Source organism: Callorhinus ursinus, unplaced genomic scaffold (assembly GCF_003265705.2).
Source record: "Callorhinus ursinus isolate GAN/ISIS: 27379988/994484 unplaced genomic scaffold, GSC_fseal_2.0 scaffold61, whole genome shotgun sequence".
Taxonomy (NCBI): domain Eukaryota; kingdom Metazoa; phylum Chordata; class Mammalia; order Carnivora; family Otariidae; genus Callorhinus; species Callorhinus ursinus.
Genome location: NW_027397123.1, coordinates 1,313,925 through 1,331,590, shown reverse-complemented (window position 1 = coordinate 1,331,590; position 17,666 = coordinate 1,313,925). Strand labels below are relative to the sequence as shown.

At 62.7% G+C, this 17,666-nt stretch overlaps 2 protein-coding genes across 5 annotated transcripts in view; one reads left to right on the top strand and one right to left on the bottom strand.

Annotated features, from left to right (window-relative positions):
• Positions 1 to 5,104, top strand: part of ACTN4 (actinin alpha 4) — a 70,179-nt gene extending 65,075 nt beyond the window's left edge. For 2 of the 4 annotated variants that reach the window (XM_073885387.1, XM_025854246.2), the window contains exons 17-21: positions 537 to 716; positions 1,538 to 1,684; positions 2,467 to 2,547; positions 3,494 to 3,652; positions 3,768 to 5,104. In XM_073885387.1, the coding sequence (XP_073741488.1) occupies positions 537 to 716; positions 1,538 to 1,684; positions 2,467 to 2,547; positions 3,494 to 3,652; positions 3,768 to 3,926 (726 nt within the window). In that variant the 3' untranslated portion in view covers positions 3,927 to 5,104. Of the gene's footprint in view, positions 1 to 536; positions 717 to 1,537; positions 1,685 to 2,466; positions 2,548 to 2,853; positions 2,920 to 3,493; positions 3,653 to 3,767 lie in introns of all 4 variants that reach the window. The other 2 variants (XM_073885389.1, XM_073885388.1) reach the window with 2 other exon arrangements.
• Positions 5,105 to 5,420: 316 nt separating this feature from the next.
• Positions 5,421 to 17,349, bottom strand: CAPN12 (calpain 12). Its single transcript, XM_073885390.1, has 21 exons — positions 17,167 to 17,349; positions 16,177 to 16,246; positions 15,906 to 16,024; positions 15,587 to 15,720; positions 14,076 to 14,244; positions 13,039 to 13,113; positions 12,876 to 12,961; positions 12,728 to 12,802; positions 11,935 to 12,098; positions 11,610 to 11,845; positions 11,308 to 11,319; positions 10,947 to 11,155; positions 10,764 to 10,806; positions 10,623 to 10,682; positions 10,035 to 10,092; positions 9,611 to 9,681; positions 9,448 to 9,510; positions 8,763 to 8,841; positions 5,831 to 5,947; positions 5,678 to 5,736; positions 5,421 to 5,583 (listed from the first exon to the last, which is right to left on the bottom strand). The coding sequence occupies exons 1-21, from the start codon at positions 17,266 to 17,268 to the stop codon at positions 5,557 to 5,559; spliced, it is 2,028 nt and encodes a 675-aa protein (XP_073741491.1). The 5' UTR covers positions 17,269 to 17,349; the 3' UTR covers positions 5,421 to 5,556.
• Between the last annotated feature and the right edge of the window lie 317 nt (positions 17,350 to 17,666).

The window sequence follows — 17,666 nt, the reverse complement described above, 5'->3', positions numbered from 1 at the left end:
GTGGCCCAAGTGCAGACCCTTCCAGCAGGCTCACCAGTGAGCCTGGGGACCCAGCCCCGGAAAGTTTGCAGGAATGCTGATTGCAGCCCTGGGCGCACCTCCCAGAGTGCTCACTACGTGCCAGGCACCGGGCCGGGGTGGGGCTCTGGGCTGGCTGAGCTGCACGGCCACCCTGGGAACCCACGCGTGGGGTACTCGTGCTCAGGAGCATACATTCTGAAGCCAGCCAGGCCTGGGTCTGGAGCCTGACCCTGCCTCCCGCTGTGAGGAGTTGTTGCGTTTGGGCCTCATTTTCCAGGCCTGTGGCCGTCCTGGGCCTCACAGGGAGGCCGGGGTGTGCACTGAGGTTAGGCCTCACCGGCCTCAGCCTAGACGCTACCCCCCTTCCCCCTCCCCACCCGGCAGCTTGTATAGTGGAGGGGGGCCTGGAGGGGACAGTCCGCGAACAGCAGGCTTCCGGGCAGGCGGGGGGGGCGGAGGTGGGGGGATGGCAGCAAGAGGCCTTCCCCAGCCGGCGGCCCATGCCCTCCATGCAGGAGATCGGGCGCATCTCCATCGAGATGAACGGGACCCTGGAGGACCAGCTGAGCCACCTCAAGCGCTACGAGCGCAGCATCGTGGACTATAAGCCGAACCTCGACCTGCTCGAGCAGCAGCACCAGCTCATCCAGGAGGCCCTCATCTTCGACAACAAGCACACCAACTACACCATGGAGGTAGGCCCACCTGGGCGCCCCCAGCCTCCCCTCCTGCCCGCACCGGAGGGTCCCTGTGGCAGCACAGGCCCGGCCTCTCTAGGCCAGACAGGTTTTGCCTGGTAGAAAAGGTGTCTGCCACTTTTTCTCCCCTCTGTGTCCCTCTGACCAAAAAGACTAGATGAAACGTATACACATTTTTTAAAAAGTACGGTTTTCCCACCGTTTCTTCCCTCACCAACACAGCACAGGGTCGGGACACACTCCTGGGAGAGCTGGGAGGGAGGGCGGCCCCTGCCCACTGTGGGCTCAGTGGCGACGGCCTGGCTGGAGGACACAAATCAGCGCAGGCACCCGCTTGCCATGGCCGGGTTGATGTGTCGGGGCTGGTTGTCACCCTTTGGGCAGCCTGACCTCGTCCACGGTGACGCTTGACGCCCTGCAAGTGCGCTGCTACCACAGACAGACCCGGGTTGTTTCCCCCCCGCCCCCCACCAAGAGCTGGTTAAACATTGCCCCCTGTATTTCTGCGGTTCCCGCGTGGGTGCGGCGCATGGACTGGGCCGGCCCTCAGCTGCTTCCGTCAGCAGACACAGGCTTGACGTCACCCCGCTGCTGGGCAGAGGCAGTGGGGAGGGGCCATGCCGCTGTCCCCGTGTGCTGAGGCGCGCAGGAGAGCGTGGGGCTGGGTTGGCGTTCGGGAGAGAGTCAGGGCTAGCCCACCTCCAGGCCATATGCCCACCCCGGGCAAAGAGAGCCGGGCTCCAAGTCCCTGGTTGGTGGCGGCAGCGGGGGTCCCCGCACCGGCCCGGCCCATGCTCATGCCCTTGCTCCGCCCCCAGCACATCCGCGTGGGCTGGGAGCAGCTGCTCACCACCATCGCCCGCACCATCAATGAGGTCGAGAACCAGATCCTCACCCGCGATGCCAAGGGCATCAGCCAGGAGCAGATGCAGGAGTTCCGGGCGTCCTTCAACCACTTTGACAAGGTGAGCAGCTCCCTCTGCCCCTGGCGTCTTCCCTCCCCACTGTCACCATCCCGTCCTGCCCCCTCCGTCCTTGCATCTGTCCGTCCACCTCACAGTGCTGAGTATTGGCCACCACTCCCCGGGCTGGCAAGGCCCCAGCCACTGACGCGGGTGCAGAGGTGCATCCCTCGACCCACAGCCTGGGCACTTTCCCTCAGAGGAGAAAGGGGGGTGGGGTCCAAGTCCTGCCTCTGGGGCCACGTGTCCTCGCCAGCCTGCTGATGAGACTCTGGGACAGCCTAAGTCCCGGCGTACGTGGAGCGTTGTAAAGATTCAGAACGCCGGATCTGGTCTGGCAGGCCCCCTAGGAAGGCGCCGAGCACCTGAGTTTGCTGCGGTCCCCACCCGCCCTGCCGGGCCTGGCGCGCCATCTGCCTGCCTTCTGTGGGTGGGAGGGTGCACGCTCAGCTCCACACTGTCACGCAGGGACCCTACTGTCCCAGATAGGACGGAGTGTAACCTCCTCTCACCCCAAATCCTGGAGGCAAGGAGAGCTCCCCGCCCTGCTCTGGCCGAGGCGTTGGGCAGGCCTCTGACCACCCTTCAGGCCGCCATGGCCCTTGCCCTGCTCACCGTCCCTAGCCATCACCTCGTCCGTGCCACCTCTAACTCTGTGTTTCCCCCCCGATGTGTTCCCCACCCCCTGCCCTCTGCATGTGACCCCGGCCCCTCTCCCCACGTCTCCGCGCCGGCCTGGTCTCCATGCCGCCCCTCGCACACACCTGCCTTCGGACGCCCGGCAGGACCACGGCGGGGCGCTGGGGCCGGAGGAGTTCAAGGCCTGCCTCATCAGCCTGGGCTACGACGTGGAGAATGACCGGCAGGTATGCGCCCCCCTGGGCCCCAGCGGACTGTGGCATTAACTGCTCTCTCTCTCTCTCTCCTTCTCTCTGTCTCCCCCCCCCCTCTCGCCATCCCACCCCTTGCCATGTGTGTGCCACTTCACTGGCTCTCTTGCCTCCTCCCTGCCCTGTGTCTCTCTGGACACCTTCCCCCTTCCCCGGTCTCCCGGGGCCGCCTCTGTCTCCCCGGCTCCCGCCACTGTCCTGTCTCCCTGCTGTGCACATGGGGCGGCCCCTCTTGCCTTCTCTGGGCCTGGTCTCCTCTGCTGTCCCTGCGTCCTCGAGCAGAAGCAGACAGGCAGCATGGACTCCGATGACTTCAGGGCTCTGCTTATCTCCACAGGATACAGCCTGGTATGCAGCCTCTGCCTCCCCCTCGCTGCTGGGCCTCTCCTCCCCCCACCCCTCGCGCAGCCTCCCCCCTCCTCCTCACCCGCCTCCTCGGGGATACTCCCCCAGCAGAGCAGCGCAGCCGTGCCCCCTCCTCCTCCACCTGTGCTGCTTCTGCTGGGCAGGGGTCTCTCCGATGACCCCCCCCCCCCGCCACCCACCTCCTTTCCTGGAAGTCTCCTGAGAGAGGAGGTCAGGCCTCTGGCGCCCTACCCTTTCTCTTTCTCTTTCTCTCTTTCTTTCTTCCCCACCCTCCAGAGCTAAGTCGTGAGCCTAGGGCTGAGGAGCGGTAGACCTGTCTGATCCATTCCCCAGCTCCCCACTTCCCAGAAACGGGGGCGGGGAGGAGCAGAGGGAGCACATCCCCAGTCGGGGCAAGTGGGGCCCTGGGCCTGGGGAAGCCTAAAGCCCTGGAGGCGTGTGCCCCCCGGGGCCGGGCCCTGCTCTCCTGGCTCCGTCCCGCGGGCCAGGCCCGGCCGGCCATCCTGCCCTGCTCAAATGCCGCCTGTCCCCCGCCCCACCCCCCGCCTCCTCGCAGGGTGATGCCGAGTTCAACCGCATCATGAGCGTGGTTGACCCCAACCACAGCGGCCTCGTGACCTTCCAAGCCTTCATTGACTTCATGTCCAGGGAGACCACCGACACAGACACGGCCGACCAGGTCATCGCCTCCTTCAAGGTCCTGGCAGGGGACAAGGTAAGCAGGGTACCTCAGAGGCATCCCAGGGTGGGGCAACAGGGAGGAGCCCTTGCGGCCAGGACTGGGCGGGTGGGGGTGGGGGTGGCCCAAAGTCCCACCCTGCCGCCCCCAGAACTTCATCACGGCCGAGGAGCTGCGGAGAGAGCTGCCCCCGGACCAGGCCGAGTACTGCATCGCTCGCATGGCGCCCTACCAAGGCCCTGACGCCGTGCCCGGTGCCCTCGACTACAAGTCCTTCTCGACAGCCCTGTACGGCGAGAGTGACCTGTGAGGCCCAACCCCCCCACCCCACCCCCGGAGAAAGCCTGACCGCACGCCCCCTCCTCACAGCCTCCAGGAGGGGCTGGGGGAGCCCTCTGCCCTTCTCCCCGCCACGGGGGCCTCCCAGGTCTTGTTCCTCTGACTCTGTATCTATGCAAAGCACTCTTGTCAGTCTTTTCTGGGGGGGTGGGGTGGGCAGGGAGGGGCTGGGGCAGGCTCTCTCCTCTCTCTTCGTCAGTCGGCCCCCTCCCCCTGGATAGGGGTGAGGGAGACGCTCGGGGTCAGCGCTTCTGGTCTGGTAAATATGTATGATGTGTTGTTTTGTTTTTTAACTCTGTGGAGGGGACAGTGGATTCCCACAGCGAAACAGGTCACCTCCAGGTCCTAGGAACGCCCTCCCCACCTCATCCCTCCTTTGCCCGCCCCCCTCCCCCGCCCCCCACGAGGTCCCTTCAAGGCCTCTCACATCCAGGCCAAAGCCCTATGTGCCTTGTCCAGGAACCGCCCGGGCCTGCCATGGGCCCAGCAGAGGGCGACACAGTGCCCGACAGGAAAGAGGACCCCGCCCCTTCCCTTCTTCCCTCCCCCCCAACTTGCGATTGCCAGGAGATGGGGGCATGCAACTCGGCACCCCCCTTTTCTGCATCAGAGGAGTAGGGTTGGGCAGACCAGCCTCTCATCCCCAGCCAGCCCCCCATCTTGCTTTATCCGGACATGTGTATCTCGCAGATTTTCTAAGGACCAAAAAACAAAAACAAAAAAAACCACAAAACAAAAACAAAAAAACCCACAAAAAAAAAAACCTATAAAAAGAAAGGAATTAAAAACTTTCAGAGAATTACTATTTACTTTATTAACTTACGGATTTATTATATAAATATATATTCACCTAGCAACATACCCTCGCTGCCTCTTGCTCTCGTAACGAAGACATAGCTGATTTGCTGCCCTCCCCCCAGCCCCCTGCTGATCTTTCTCTGTTGTCTGTCGTTGGGCCTGGGTCTCTGGGGACCCTCCTGAGGTGGAGGGTGGGCTGCTGGCCTGGCTGCCTGTTAGTTGATGGGTTTTGCTCCCTTCCCCTCCCCCCCCCCTTTTTGAGTTTATTCTGATTTATTTTTTTTCTCGGTTTCTGGATAAACCACCCTTCTGGGGACAGGATAATAAAACATGTAATATTTTTAAGAAGGATTCCTGCAGTGTTCTCTCTTTCTCTTTCCTGTCTGTTCTCCGCATCTTAGGAGCGCCACGGGAGAACGTCTTGCCAGAGCAAGGCTGGGCGTGGGAGACCCCTGCCCCCGTGAGTGTGTAAACATGGGTGCCACTGGGGACCCGCTCTGGGCCCGGCCCTGCCCCCGGCGCTGACGCGGGGGGCCTGCGCGAGAACACCGCTGTGACCGCCCCTGCTTACAGATGAGCAGGGCAAAGCGGGGAGGCATGCAGGGACCTGCCTGGCCTCACCCCGCTGCTGAGGGCGGGGGCCAGACAGCGCCCCACGTGCCAGGCAGAGAGGCGGAGGGTGTGCTGGTGCTCAGAGCCCCCCCTCCCTGTGGAATAAACCCCAGTCCCGGCTGGGAGAGGAGAAAGGCAGTCCTCCTGGCATGCTTCTGCCTCCGGCCACAGGTGTTCCAGGCAGAGAGATTCTAGAGGAAGGTGGCCAGCTCCACCCACTGGGGGAAAGAAGATAGCTGGCTTGAGGCAGGGGTCTCCTGGGACTCCTGCTTGGCCACCTGAGCCGCCCCCTAACCCCCAGCCCAGGCTCACCTGTCTGCGGGTCAGGCAGACGACCCCCTCACCTCCTTCCAGGTGCCGGCTGCAGTGGCCTGTGCAGAGCAGGCAGGTTGAGCATCCCCTGTGGCTCGTGGGAGGGAGACACCCCCCCCCCCACTGGGGTCCCCGTGCCGGGGCATCGCTCACGGAAGATGCAGGTGAGCTGGGCTGCACAGGACACGAAGCACTCGAAGTCCACCCGCAGACGGCTGTCCCGGTAGCGGCTCGTGAGGGCCTGGGTCAGCTGGTTGTTCAGGTGGAAACCTAGGGCAGGGTGCCTGTGAGCCCCAGCCCGGCTCCCCGGGGCAGGGGGAGACACACAGCTACCCCGGGGAGGGGGAGGGACACGGAGCTACCCCTGGGGAGGGGGCTGTTCCCACCCCTTGGACCCCAGCTGTGTGGCCCGGGGCAGCTCCCTTCACTCCTCTGTGCTCCTTTTCTCACGTGACAGCCCTGACCCCACAATGTTGTGGGAAGCCGTTAGGGAACTTAGAATGGCATCTGTCACATAATGACCATATGGCCACTTTATTAGGACTTTAAACTCTGGCCAGTTTCTGCGAATGGACACTGGAGGAATTTCTGTGCAGCCAAACATTTTTGTCAGTCCCACATGGAGTCAGTTTCTTCACATCAGAGACGATTTCTAAACTTTAGAAATCACCTCTGATGAGAAATCTCAATAGGCTTTACAAAAGCCAAAAACAACAGGTCCTCTTCGAGGTCCAGTAATCCTCCGAGACTTAAGGTTGCAGGCTGGCTCCTCCTTCCCCCACGTGTCCAGATAAACAGTTCTGCCGACGACGTCATGGGCCTACACCGCCTCCTTAAACCCATCTGTGCCCCGGTTCTGATCTTGGTCGAGTCTGTGCCAGGGGACCCTGGCCAGAGAAGGGGCAGGAAGCCCTCAGCTGCCCCCTCAAATTCAGCTTCCTCTGACCACTCTCTGCGCCGCCTGCTGCGGGGTCCTGCCTGGGATCCCCTGGGTCTTCGGGAAATCCCTCACCTGGTTTAGTAGGTCCTGGTTCCTGGCTACCCCTGCCCAGGGCCCCCACTGTCCTTAGCCGCCTGATGGCCTGCGCCGACCACACCTCGTCTACCCCCCTCCCCCTCCGGCACTTGGACCTTGGGCTCTGTCTTGCCTCCCTTGCACGTGGTGTTCCTTCGGCCCAGAACACTCCTACTCCTCTCACCCTGCCCCCTTCAGGAAGCCCTCTCCGAGCCCCCTGCTCTTCCCCCCTGCAGCCCGGAGCGCCTCCTGTGTCTCCCTGTGCCTACCCCGTTCCCCACCCTGACCCCTCTGAGCTGTCATTGTCTTTGGAGGCTCTGGCCGCCTCTGGCCCGGAAGCTGTGGGAGGGGAGGGGAGGGGAGGGGAGGGGAGGGGAGGGGAGGGAAGGGTTTCTGGCCACCGCCTAGTCCCCAGCATCAGCTGGCACAGCCAGGAGCAGAGCGGTGTTTGGGGAACGCGGGTGCCTCAGAGCGTGGCTGAGTGGCAGCAGGTCATTTTTCTTGCCGATTCCCCCACCCTGATCCTGCCCACCCTTGCCAGGGCTCTCTGGAGCCTGCTTCCTGCCTCTCCGCTCCCCAGTACTCCCTCAGTACACAGCGTGACCTCTCCTGTGCTGTCGGCTCCAGCCTCCCCACGCACCCTGACGCTGGACCTTATGGGGCTTTACTGCCTCCCTCCCCGGATCTTTCATCTCTGACCACCACCCTCCCACCTCCTCACCCCCTGCCCACCCCCCACCCCCCACCCCCGCCAACCCCGGCCTCTAGCCACACTGGCCCCACCCTCATTTCCAGGACCGGGCCCCTTGAAGCTGTTCCAGCAGGGCCCATGCTGCATCTCACCTCAGGGCCTTTGCACTGGCTGTTTCTTCTGTCTAGACTGCACCTGCCCCTGTGTCTCCAAGGCTCAGTCCCCTTCCTTCAGGTCTGCTCAAACGGCACCTGGATCCTACCCTGACCACTGTGCCTCCAGCCACACATCCCCGCTCCACCATGTACACACCTGCTTTCTCTTCCCACCATAGCGTGTGTCACCATCTGACATCTGACGCAGATGTTCTACTTGTCTGTCTGCACCACCAGTGTGACACCCCCGCCCAAGAGCACTTCCTCAGTCTTGTGACTAGAATAATGCCAAGAACGTGCACCAGGTGCCCAGTAACCCCGACAAGTGGTGCCAACCTTCCATCCGCCCTCGCGCTCTCAACCTCTGCTTCTGTCCACCTGGGACTCCACTTCTGTCCCTGTGCCACACCTCCCAACACTCTGACTCCATCTCTTTCCCCTCTGGCTTGGCCTCTTTGCTTGCACGTCTCTGGACGCTGGAGCTTCTCCCTCAGGGCCTCCCTGCCTCTCAAACTGGGTCACAGCCTGGCGCACCCTCCCACCTCCCCTTGTCCGCTCCCCCCCCCACCCCCGGCTTGGCTGGGGCAGAGAAGCCCTGGGGTTGGGGCTGGGGATCTAGGAGCCCCCTCCGGTCCCAGCCCCTCGGTGCATGAACTTACTTCACTTGCTTCGATCAGGGCCCAGGAAAAGCTTTGCTCCCTGGCTCTGTCCCCTGGGTAGGATTTTGTGCTACACAGACGGGTGGGGCTGTTCTACCTCTTTCTGGAAGAACCCAGGTTTCCGAAACCTTTGCCCGGGCCCTCCGCATGCAGTCACCAGAAGCTGCGTGCCCCCCAGTGCTGAGCCCCATGGGCTGCATTCCGAAGGCTCCTCCCAGCCACCCTGGGTAGTAGCCATTTTACACTGAGGCTCACGGAGGTGGACACACCTGCCCAGGATCCCCCAGGGAGGAAGTCAGTAGAGGCAGGATTCTAACCCAAGCTCATGGGAACCCAGGCCACTTTACCACAGTGCCCTGGGGGCCGGGGCCTCTCAGATACCAGCTCCCAGGCTCTCCCCATCCTCCCCCTCCAGGAGCCCCACTCCCTCTCCCAAGGGCATCCAGTAACTAACTGTGGTGCGGGCTTTGTGGATGGCGGCGGGTGAACAGCCAGCCAGGCCTGCGAGAGTTCAGAGGCTAGCAGGGGGAGCAGATCCCGTCCCCGGGACCACTCCCCAACAGACCTGCCGCATTCAGCGCCAGCCTCAGCTCGTAGGAGTTCATGGTTCCAGAGGCGTCCTCGTCAAACTTGTCGAATGTGGCCTGGGCCAGGAGGTATAGGTCAGTCCTACCCCCCCCCGGGGTCCCCCACGCACCCTGAAGAGGGCCAGTCAGCCTGGGTTTCCACCCCTGCTCCCTTTCTTCATGGCTTGGCGCCCTAGGCAATAGCTTTACCTCTCTCGCTCTGTAAAATGGGAATAATAGTAACAGCTAGAATAGGGTTATGAGAACAAGATGCTACCCACAAGGGAGGGCTCAGCCACCAGCGAGTATAGGGAGGCTTTGGACCATTGCCTCCTCCCAGGGATCCAGAGCAGTGGGATTTAACGCCTCCCACTAGCAAAGGCCCCTCAGAGCGGAGGTGACTTGCCCGAGGTCACACAGCCAGAAAGGCGCTGAACCAGGAGCTGGGACTTCAAGCCAGGACCAGACCCTGTGCTTTCCGTCCCTGAGCTATTTAGTGCCCCTAGAGGGCTCACGGGGCCAGATGGGGCAAGGACATCCCAGCCAGATCCCTCCAAGGTATGATGTGGCCCACGTTCTCCTTCTCCCCTGGGGCCCAGCTAGCCCGCAGAGCACCTCTGTCCTGATCAGTAAGAGTGCCTCACCCTCCGGGAAGACGTGGCCCCACCAAACCCCCAACCTTACCTGCCACTCCAGGAGATGGCCCCAGAGCTCCTGGAAGTGGTGCAGGGTGAAGCTCTGTCCGTTCTGGGGATGGGGCATCTGGTTAAAATCCGTATCCCCAGAAGGGGGCCAGAGGCCCCAACATCCCCACCCTCCCTACCCGGGCACTGCCCCCCTCACATACCCCAAAACAGCGCAGCAGCTGCTCACAGGTCCTGAGCCCGATCTCTCCAGGGGTCTGGGCGTGGGCCCTGGCTACAGGAAACAACAACAACAAAACCCTGGTACCTCCTGCGTACTAGGGAGTCCGGCTATCCCCACTGCGGGAACTGAGGCATGGGACTGCTGGTAACTAGCAGAGCAGGGATCTGAACCCAGGCAGGGGGTTTCCAAAGTCCCCTCAGGGCAGCTACACTCCCTGCCTCCCTTAGGGGAAGGGGGGGGCCTTATGGGTGGCTGTGGCCTTGGCCACGAGTCCTGCCACAGGACCCACAGGTGGGAAGACACAGTCAGGCTGAGTCCAGGGCTCCCGTGGCCTGACTCCTGGAAGCATCATGGATTAACACACCTAGGGGGCTCTGTGGGGTCCACCCCAGTCCCCAACTCACCAGGCTCCAGGGCAATGCTTAATAGGGTCTGGAGCTGAGAAGCGCTGAGTGCTTCCTCCTGGTCAAGGAGAGAGCCAGTGGTGAGGCCATTCACTCAGGCAGCCATTCAACACAGCTCGGGGCTGGCCCCAGTAGTATGCTGGGCAGTGCTGGGGACACAGCAGAGACCGAGAGCTCGTGGTCCAGGGGGAGAGAGAGACCTGTCCCCAGAGCCAACAGGGCTTGGGGGAGGGGGGGCGGGAAGCACTGGGCTGTGGGAGGCCACAGCCGGCCTGCAGCTGACCAGCGTGGGGGAGAATCCCGGAGGGCTTCCAGCGAAGGGCACAGGAGAAAGACAAGACCTTAGCCAGGACAGCGGAGGAGAAGGGAGAGAAGGCGGTCCAGGCGGAAGTACAGACAGGGCAAAGGCCCTGAGGCAGGAACGAGCTGTGAGCATTTTGAGAGTAGAGAGTCAGGAGGTTCAAGCACAGGGAGAAACTAAAGCAAAATGAGACCCCGAGGATGAGGAAGGGGTCCCAGGGGAGGGGAAGAGGGGAAGAGGGGAAGAGGGGAAGAGGGGAAGAGGGGAAGAGGGGTGGACCCCCTCACCTCTCCTGCCAGCTCCTGAAACAGCTGCTTTAACCCCAGCTCCAGGGGAATGTAGGGGACCTGTGGGGCGGAGGGAGCTTAGTGCCGGCCCAGGGGACCCCCACCCCGCTGCGCCCCGCCCCCCCTCCGGAGGCCCCGCACCATGAGGGCATGCAGGTCGGCGCTGATGACGTCATCGATCTCCCTGCCAATGACAAGGGAAGCGGGGGAGTCGCGGGTGGGGCCCTGGGCCGATCCCCGCGGGGGGTCCCGGGGGGCGGGGTCCCGGGGCTCTGGCCGGCCGGGGGGGACCCCGAGGGGCGGGCGCGGGGGACCCCGGCTCACACGGCCGTGTGGCGGCGCTCCGAGAAGACGCGCAGCGTGAAGTCGGCCTCGTCGCCGGCACGGGCGGCGCTGGGCACCACCAGGTAGTGGCCGGGGCGCAGGCGGCAGCGGCGGCTCACGTCGCGGCGGGCGCAGAAGGGCGAGCGGTCGGCACGCAGCAGGCCCGGCAGGAGCTCGCGGCTGCGCGGGGAGTCCCACAGGCCCAGCAGCTGCGGGCCAGGGCGGCTGAGCGGCGCCGCTCGCCGCCCGGCCTCGCCCCCGCCCGCCTCCCTCCCTCCCTCCTGCCGCTGCCTGTCCGAGGGGGGGGGGGGGGGGGCCGGCCCGAGTGACCCTGCAATCCGGGGTCCCAGCTGAGACCCACCTCCTCTGGGATCTGTAAGAAGGAAGAGCAAAGCGAGTTGGGGACCGCGGTGGTGGCGGCCACCCTTCAGAGCCCCGTCCGCACCTCCTTCGCTTTTCTTCCCATCTCCCCCACCAGTACCCCTCGTTAAGCCCCTGCCCCTCTGGCCCTGGCCGGGCCCCATCTCTGACCCCTGCTGGACCCCCTCCGGTCTGTGCCCTCAAGGACCTTCTCTGTCTCTGACGCCCACCCCCTGGGCCTTCCCAGCCCCTCCGTGGCTCCCTGTTCCCCGCTGCTCCAGCTAGGCCCCCCCGGGGTCCCACCTGGAACACGTGGAAGCCCACGGTGAGGTAAGTGAGGCCCTGGGCCCTCAGTCGCCGCCGGTTGCGCTGGATGAGTGACAGAAGCACAGTGCACTTGGGGATGCGCCCCCCCCTCGCAGGGCCCCACGCTCCTGCTGCCCCCCAGCCTCCCCAGGGCCCCTCCTCATCATCCTCCTCCTCCTCCTCATCAGGCTCCAGCAGCGTCAGTCGGAACTGGGGGTTGGTCCAGAAGGTTTCTAGCAGAGAAGAAATGGGGTTACCCCACCTGCCACAGCGCCCCCCCTCCTCCGCTTGCTTGCCCCTCGGGGCGCCCTCCAGGCCTCACCGGCGCCAGGCTGGCTCCCGCCTGAGTTGAAGCCACGCACCCAGCGGCCTTGGAAGGTGTGGATGTGCCAGCCGCCTCCTGCCGGGCTGGGGCCCAGCACCTCAGGGCTCAGCGAGCAGATCTGCACGGTGTTGAAGTGGCGGAGGAAGTCCTTCAGTTCCATCCTGCGCAAGGGCCAGTGGTCAGACCCTCCCCAGGGCCCCGGTCTCCCAAAGATCTCAGGACCCCCGGATGGCCTCCAGATCACAACCCCCGCCAAATTCCTTAAACATCACCAAGTGCCTCTCAGTCCACCAAACAGTACTGCGTCTCCAGAAATGACCCCCAGATCGTGGAGCCCTCCAGTCCACCCCCGCCAGATTTCTCCAAGGCCCCAGAAACGCCCAAGTAGCCAGGATCCATGCACTTCCCCCGACCTGTCAAATTGCCTTCAGCCCCCAAATATCAAGACCCTCAGACTCTCAGTTGCCAACGAGTATCCTTCAGGCCCTCAGTGTTACCAAATCTGCAGGAAATGCCCCAGATGTCACCAAGCCTCCCACAATCGTCCTAAATATTACCCATTACCCAACCCCTTCAACCCGCCGAAGAGTACTGTGCCTCCCAGTTCCCCTGATATTGCTAATTCTTCCTTGACTCCCCCAAATAGAAGGCAACCCCAGAGTTACCACCCCAGGGACAGTTTCTTGCTCTGAACTTGTCCCCTGTCCCTTCAGGCAAGCCTCACCCCCTCCCTGCGCCCCTTTGGCCTGGCACCGGCTCAGAGGCAGGGCTGGGACCCTGGGCTACTCACCAGAACTCGCCATCCTCCTTTTTCACCAGCAGGGCATCGCGCCACTCTGCAGGGAGCGCATCCCAGCGCGGGCAGCTAGGGAGACTGGGGTGTGAGGGCTGGGCAGGGGGGTCCAAGCCCCCCACCCCACCCCCCCAATCCATCCCACCTGTCGCTCCAGGCCCCGGTCCATTCCACACGGCCCCATGGGTTCCGAAGCCTCAGCAGCCGCACCTTGGTGAAGCCCAGGGTCACCTGAGGGCGGCATGGTCAGTGCGGGGGTGGGGGTGGCACCATGACACCCCTGCAGCCCAGTCATGGGGGATACCCACCTTGTACGTGCCCGTGACTGAGTACGCATGTCCCTTCACCAGCCCGTCTTCCGTGCGGTACTCGCCCCGATCACTCTGGGCAGAGGACAGGGGACGGTGAGGCCATGGTGGGGTTCAAGCGGGTGGCTGCTCCTCTCTGCCCCTCACCCCCCACCCCAGCCTCGTGCCACCAAAGAGCCCCAGTGAATGACACAGGGCATAGGATTGGCGAGAGAGGAAGTCGGAAACAAGACAAAAATACGTGGAGAGGACAGAGATACAGAGCAGGCCGACCGAGCGAAAGAGGCAGAGAAACCCGAAGGACAGGGAGTCACCGCGTGAGCACAGGATTAAGTGAAGGAATTAGACCAACTCAGTGAATGACTGAGTATGTGACTGGGTCACAGATGAACGCATGACTCAAGCTGAGCCCGTGAAAAACCGATCCTAGGCCTTTTGCGGGAATTCTAAGCAGCTTTGCCTTTGCTTTTTTGTTTTTTGTTGTTGTTTTTAAACCACTGGGGGTGGCAGGAGGGATGTGCAGCTGTGGGGACCCCTCTTGTGCCCATGAAGGGAATGCCTGCCCAGAAGTGAAGCTAACCCAGAACCAGGAATAGGAAACCACAATCTCGGGGCGCCTGGGTGGCTCAGTCGTTAGGCGTCTGCCTTCAGCTCAGGTCATGGTCCCAGGGTCCTGGGATGGAGCCCCCCGTCGGGCTCCCTGCTCCCTGCTCCGCGGGAAGCCTGCCTCTCCCTCTCCCACTCCCCCTGCTTGTGTTCCCTGTCTCGCTGTGTCTCTGTCAAATAAATAAAATCCTTAAAAAAAAAAAAAAGAAAGAAAAAGAAAACCACATTCTCCACATCCACTAAGCACCTGGATTCAGTTGTGCCTGAAGCTTGTGTAGTTATGAAAGCAAATAAGTTGCCTTTTGACTTGCTCAAGTTTGCTGGGTGAGTGGACACAGACAGGAGGATGCAGGCCGCCTCCCGGCTCCAGCCCCGACTGTGCTCTGGCCCTGGCGGGGGGGCGGGGGTCTCCACGCCAGTCGGACTCTCACCAGGGCGGTGGCGCCCACGAGGGACTCCTTGGCCAGGGCACGGCGCACGGCAGAGAAGAGGCCTGGGATGTCTTGCCTCAGGTAGATCACCTCGCCCACGCCACCCGTGAAGTCCACGAAAGCCTCATTCATGTGGCCGCCTCGCATCACTTCATAGGAGCTGTGGAGCCTGTGGGAGCAGGAGTGTCGTGGGCATGTCTGAGGCATGGACGAGCGTCTCACACACGCCTCCGGGACCTGGGGGCCTCGGTCCCCGGCTGTGGGGGGCCCGGGGACAATCCCTGACATTTGTAGACTGACATGGCTGGGGTCCACTCTGGAAGCCCTTGGAAATCGGGCCTGTGGTCCCTGGGCCACTAGAACTGTGGCCTTTGGGTGGCGGGGGGGGGATCATCGGAGAGGCTCAGTCAGAATTCTGGGCATCCTCGGGGCTAGGTCTGAAACTGAGTCTCCAGGAGACGTCTGCTCTGGGGGTGATCTCTATGGGGCTTGTCAGGGATTTCAGAGCCACAGGATGGAGAAAAGCAAAGATTGAGTGTTCCAGGGAGTACACTCAATATTTCGGAGGTGTGGGGCGCCTGGGTGGCTCAGTTGGTTAAGCCACTGCCTTCGGCTTGGGTCATGATCCTGGAGTCCCGGGATCGAGTCCCACATCAGGCTCCCTGCTCAGCAGGGAGTCTGCTTCTCCCTCTGACCCACTTCCCTCTCGTGCTCTCTATCTCATTCTCTCTCTCAAATAAATAAATAAAAAATCTTAAAAAAAAATATTTCGGAGGTGCGGGGCGCCTGGGTGGCTCAGTCGTTAAGCGTCTGCCTTCGGCTCAAGTCATGATCCCAGGGTCCTGGGGGCGAGCCCCACATTGGGCTCCCTGCTCCTCCCCCCACCACCACTTGTGCTCTCTCTCCCTCAAATAAATAAAAATCTTTTAAAAAATTTGGGAGGGCGCCTGAGTGGCTCAGTCGTTAAGCGTCTGCCTTCAGCTCAGGTCATGATCCCAGGGTCCTGGGATTGAGTCCCGCATCGGGCTCCCTGCTCAGCGGAAAGTCTGCTTCTCCCTCTGCTTCTCTCTCTCTCTCTCTCTCTCTCTCTCTCCCTCCCTCCCTCCGTCTCTCATGAACAAATAAATAAAATCTTTTAAAAAAAATAAAAAATAAAAAATTTGGGAGGCGCGTTGAGTTTCTCAATGGATCAGGAGAGATCTTCTGAGATTAGAGGTCCCCCCAGGGGATAAATCTCAGATTTAGTGGCTCCGGCGCCTGAGAGAGGACATTTCAGGCCCCTTCGGGATTGTGAGTGTTGGTGGGTCTCTAGGAATGTTTTGTGTGAAATGTCAATAGAGGGAGGTATCTGTGATTTGGAGGGAGGCCCTCAGGGGATGATGGTGTGACATTAGGGTCCTGGGCACCGTGACTTGGTTTGGGACCCTTGGCAGGGTGTCTAGAGGATCCCAGAAGCTGGGGGTCTCTGGGGTTCCCTTGCTGGCTGGTGGGGGGGGTGCGGGGGTCCTTACTTGGCATAGGCCTTCTCCAAGAGCGGGGCCCAGAACTCGTTCCGCTGATGCGAGCGCACGAACATCAGCTTCCCCTCACGCACGGGCAGCCTGTCGTCCACCACGACGTCCACCCAGCAGCCAAACTGCCAGAGCTGGTGGGAGGAGGCTGGGGTCCAGGCTCGGCTTCCAAGCCCCCAAGCGTGCCTGGACCCCACCCTCTGACGCCCCAGCCCTGCGTACCGGTCCGAGCAGTGCGGCCCCAAGGCGCCTGTGTCAACTATGAGATCCATGGCGCCAGGAGGGAAACTGAGGCACAAGCCGAGGAACTCAGCTTTACCTGGAAGTGGAAGACACCCGCGTAGCCATCTTGGAAACTCTGTCCAGGGGCGACCACCCGGCACAGGAGACGGGGATACAGAGTGAGGGAGGCAGCGGCTGCAAGAAACCAGCAGTTCCCTGGGAGGAGAGGTGAGGACAGGGTGAGGTTGGAAAGGGGGCGACTGAGGTGTAGGGAGAGGGGGAGGCTGAGGGGCGGGCCCGGGGGCCGAGTGGCAGGGTCCCAGCCACAGCCTGCCAGATCCGGGAGCCCAGGAGTTCGGTGGGCTTACCTAGGCGCCCCTGACACACGTCTGTTCGGCTCATGTCCTCACAGATGAACTGGGGCTCAGCGCAAAACTCCTGGGGGGGGGCACGGGGGAGTCCAGGCCTCAGCCAGGAAAGGGAGGGAAGGAGCGACTGAGACGTCCGATGCCTGGGTCCCCTCCTGCCCTCACTGCTCGAGACTAATGAGCGCCTACCAACTGCAGGGGAGGCTTATAAAGCCTGTGGGCAGGCATCTGGGGCACCCCAGACCCAGCAGTCGGAACTCCCAGCCCCTCTGCCCTCAGACCGAGGAGCCCAGCCCCCCCCCCCCCCCCCCCCCCCCCCCCCCCGCCGCCAGCCCCCAGCCACACATTACATGGGGTCTCATCCATTCCACCCCTTTCGCCTTCTCGGAGTCCGGCCCCAGCTCATCATAGCCAAGGGCATCAGGGCCAGCAGGGAAGTAGGGGTCTCGGAACAGGATCCCCTCATCCAGGCAGGCTGCTCGGATGGCCTCGTATCTCTGGCCCCGAAAGGGCTTTGGGCCCCCGGTTCCAGGCCCTGCCTCTTCGCCCACCAGCTGGATGGTGACCCGCCTGCTACCACACGCCATCCGGACACTCTGGGCTCACAGGCTGGCCCCCGGCTCTTCAACCTCCTGGCTCACGGGGGTGGGGCTTCCCCTCCGTCTGAGCCCCGATGGGGGCCTTTAGGCCGCGAGGAGCCTTCCCTTGTTAATACTAATTGATGGTTTGGGGTGCCACGGAACAAGGGACGCCTCCTCAGTGGTTTCCTCCCCAGGGCGTGGGGCCTTCAGTTGTGGCCAGGGCAGCAGCTTAATGGGCTTGGCCAACAGCAAGAGGGAAGGTGGGCAGAGCTGAGGGAGGACGGGCTGCCCCCATGGGGGCGCCTGGAAGGAGGTCAGTGTGGGGGTGTGTTTCTGCCATCTTGCCCCTGCCCCTCCCTCTGTCGGGCTTGGGGGGGGCCCTGCAGGGGTGGGGGGGCGGCACGCTTACCCTGTGTCTCCATCTCTCCTTGTCTCTCGGTCTGCCAGTTTCTCTCTTTCCCACTGTGTCTCTCCTCTCGGTCTCGGCCTCACTGTCTCTGTCTCTGTCCATCTCTGTCTCCTTTGGTCTTCCTCGGGTGCGTTTTGGGTTTTGTTGCTCTATGTCTCCATCCCTCTCTCTGTAGCTCTTTGTGCGTGGCTGTCTCGCCCTGCACCTGCTAATGCGTGCCTCCCTGTCCGTCCCCCTGCACCCTTTTCCCTGCCCTGTAGCTACTCAGGCCCCCACACCGGTCCCCCGGGGCCCGTCTGGCTCACTCCTCCTGAGCCGCCAGGACCCTGTCTCCCCCTTCCCCAACAAGGCAGACCTCAGCCTGCTGACTGTGCAGGGTCCACTCTGCACCTACCTGCCCTGCGTTGGGAGCCGGGCCCACCAGTGACCGTGACCCCCGACCCTACCCCCTCGCAGCTCAGGGCCCAGTGGAGCAGTGTTTCCCCCAGAGGAAGTGGGAG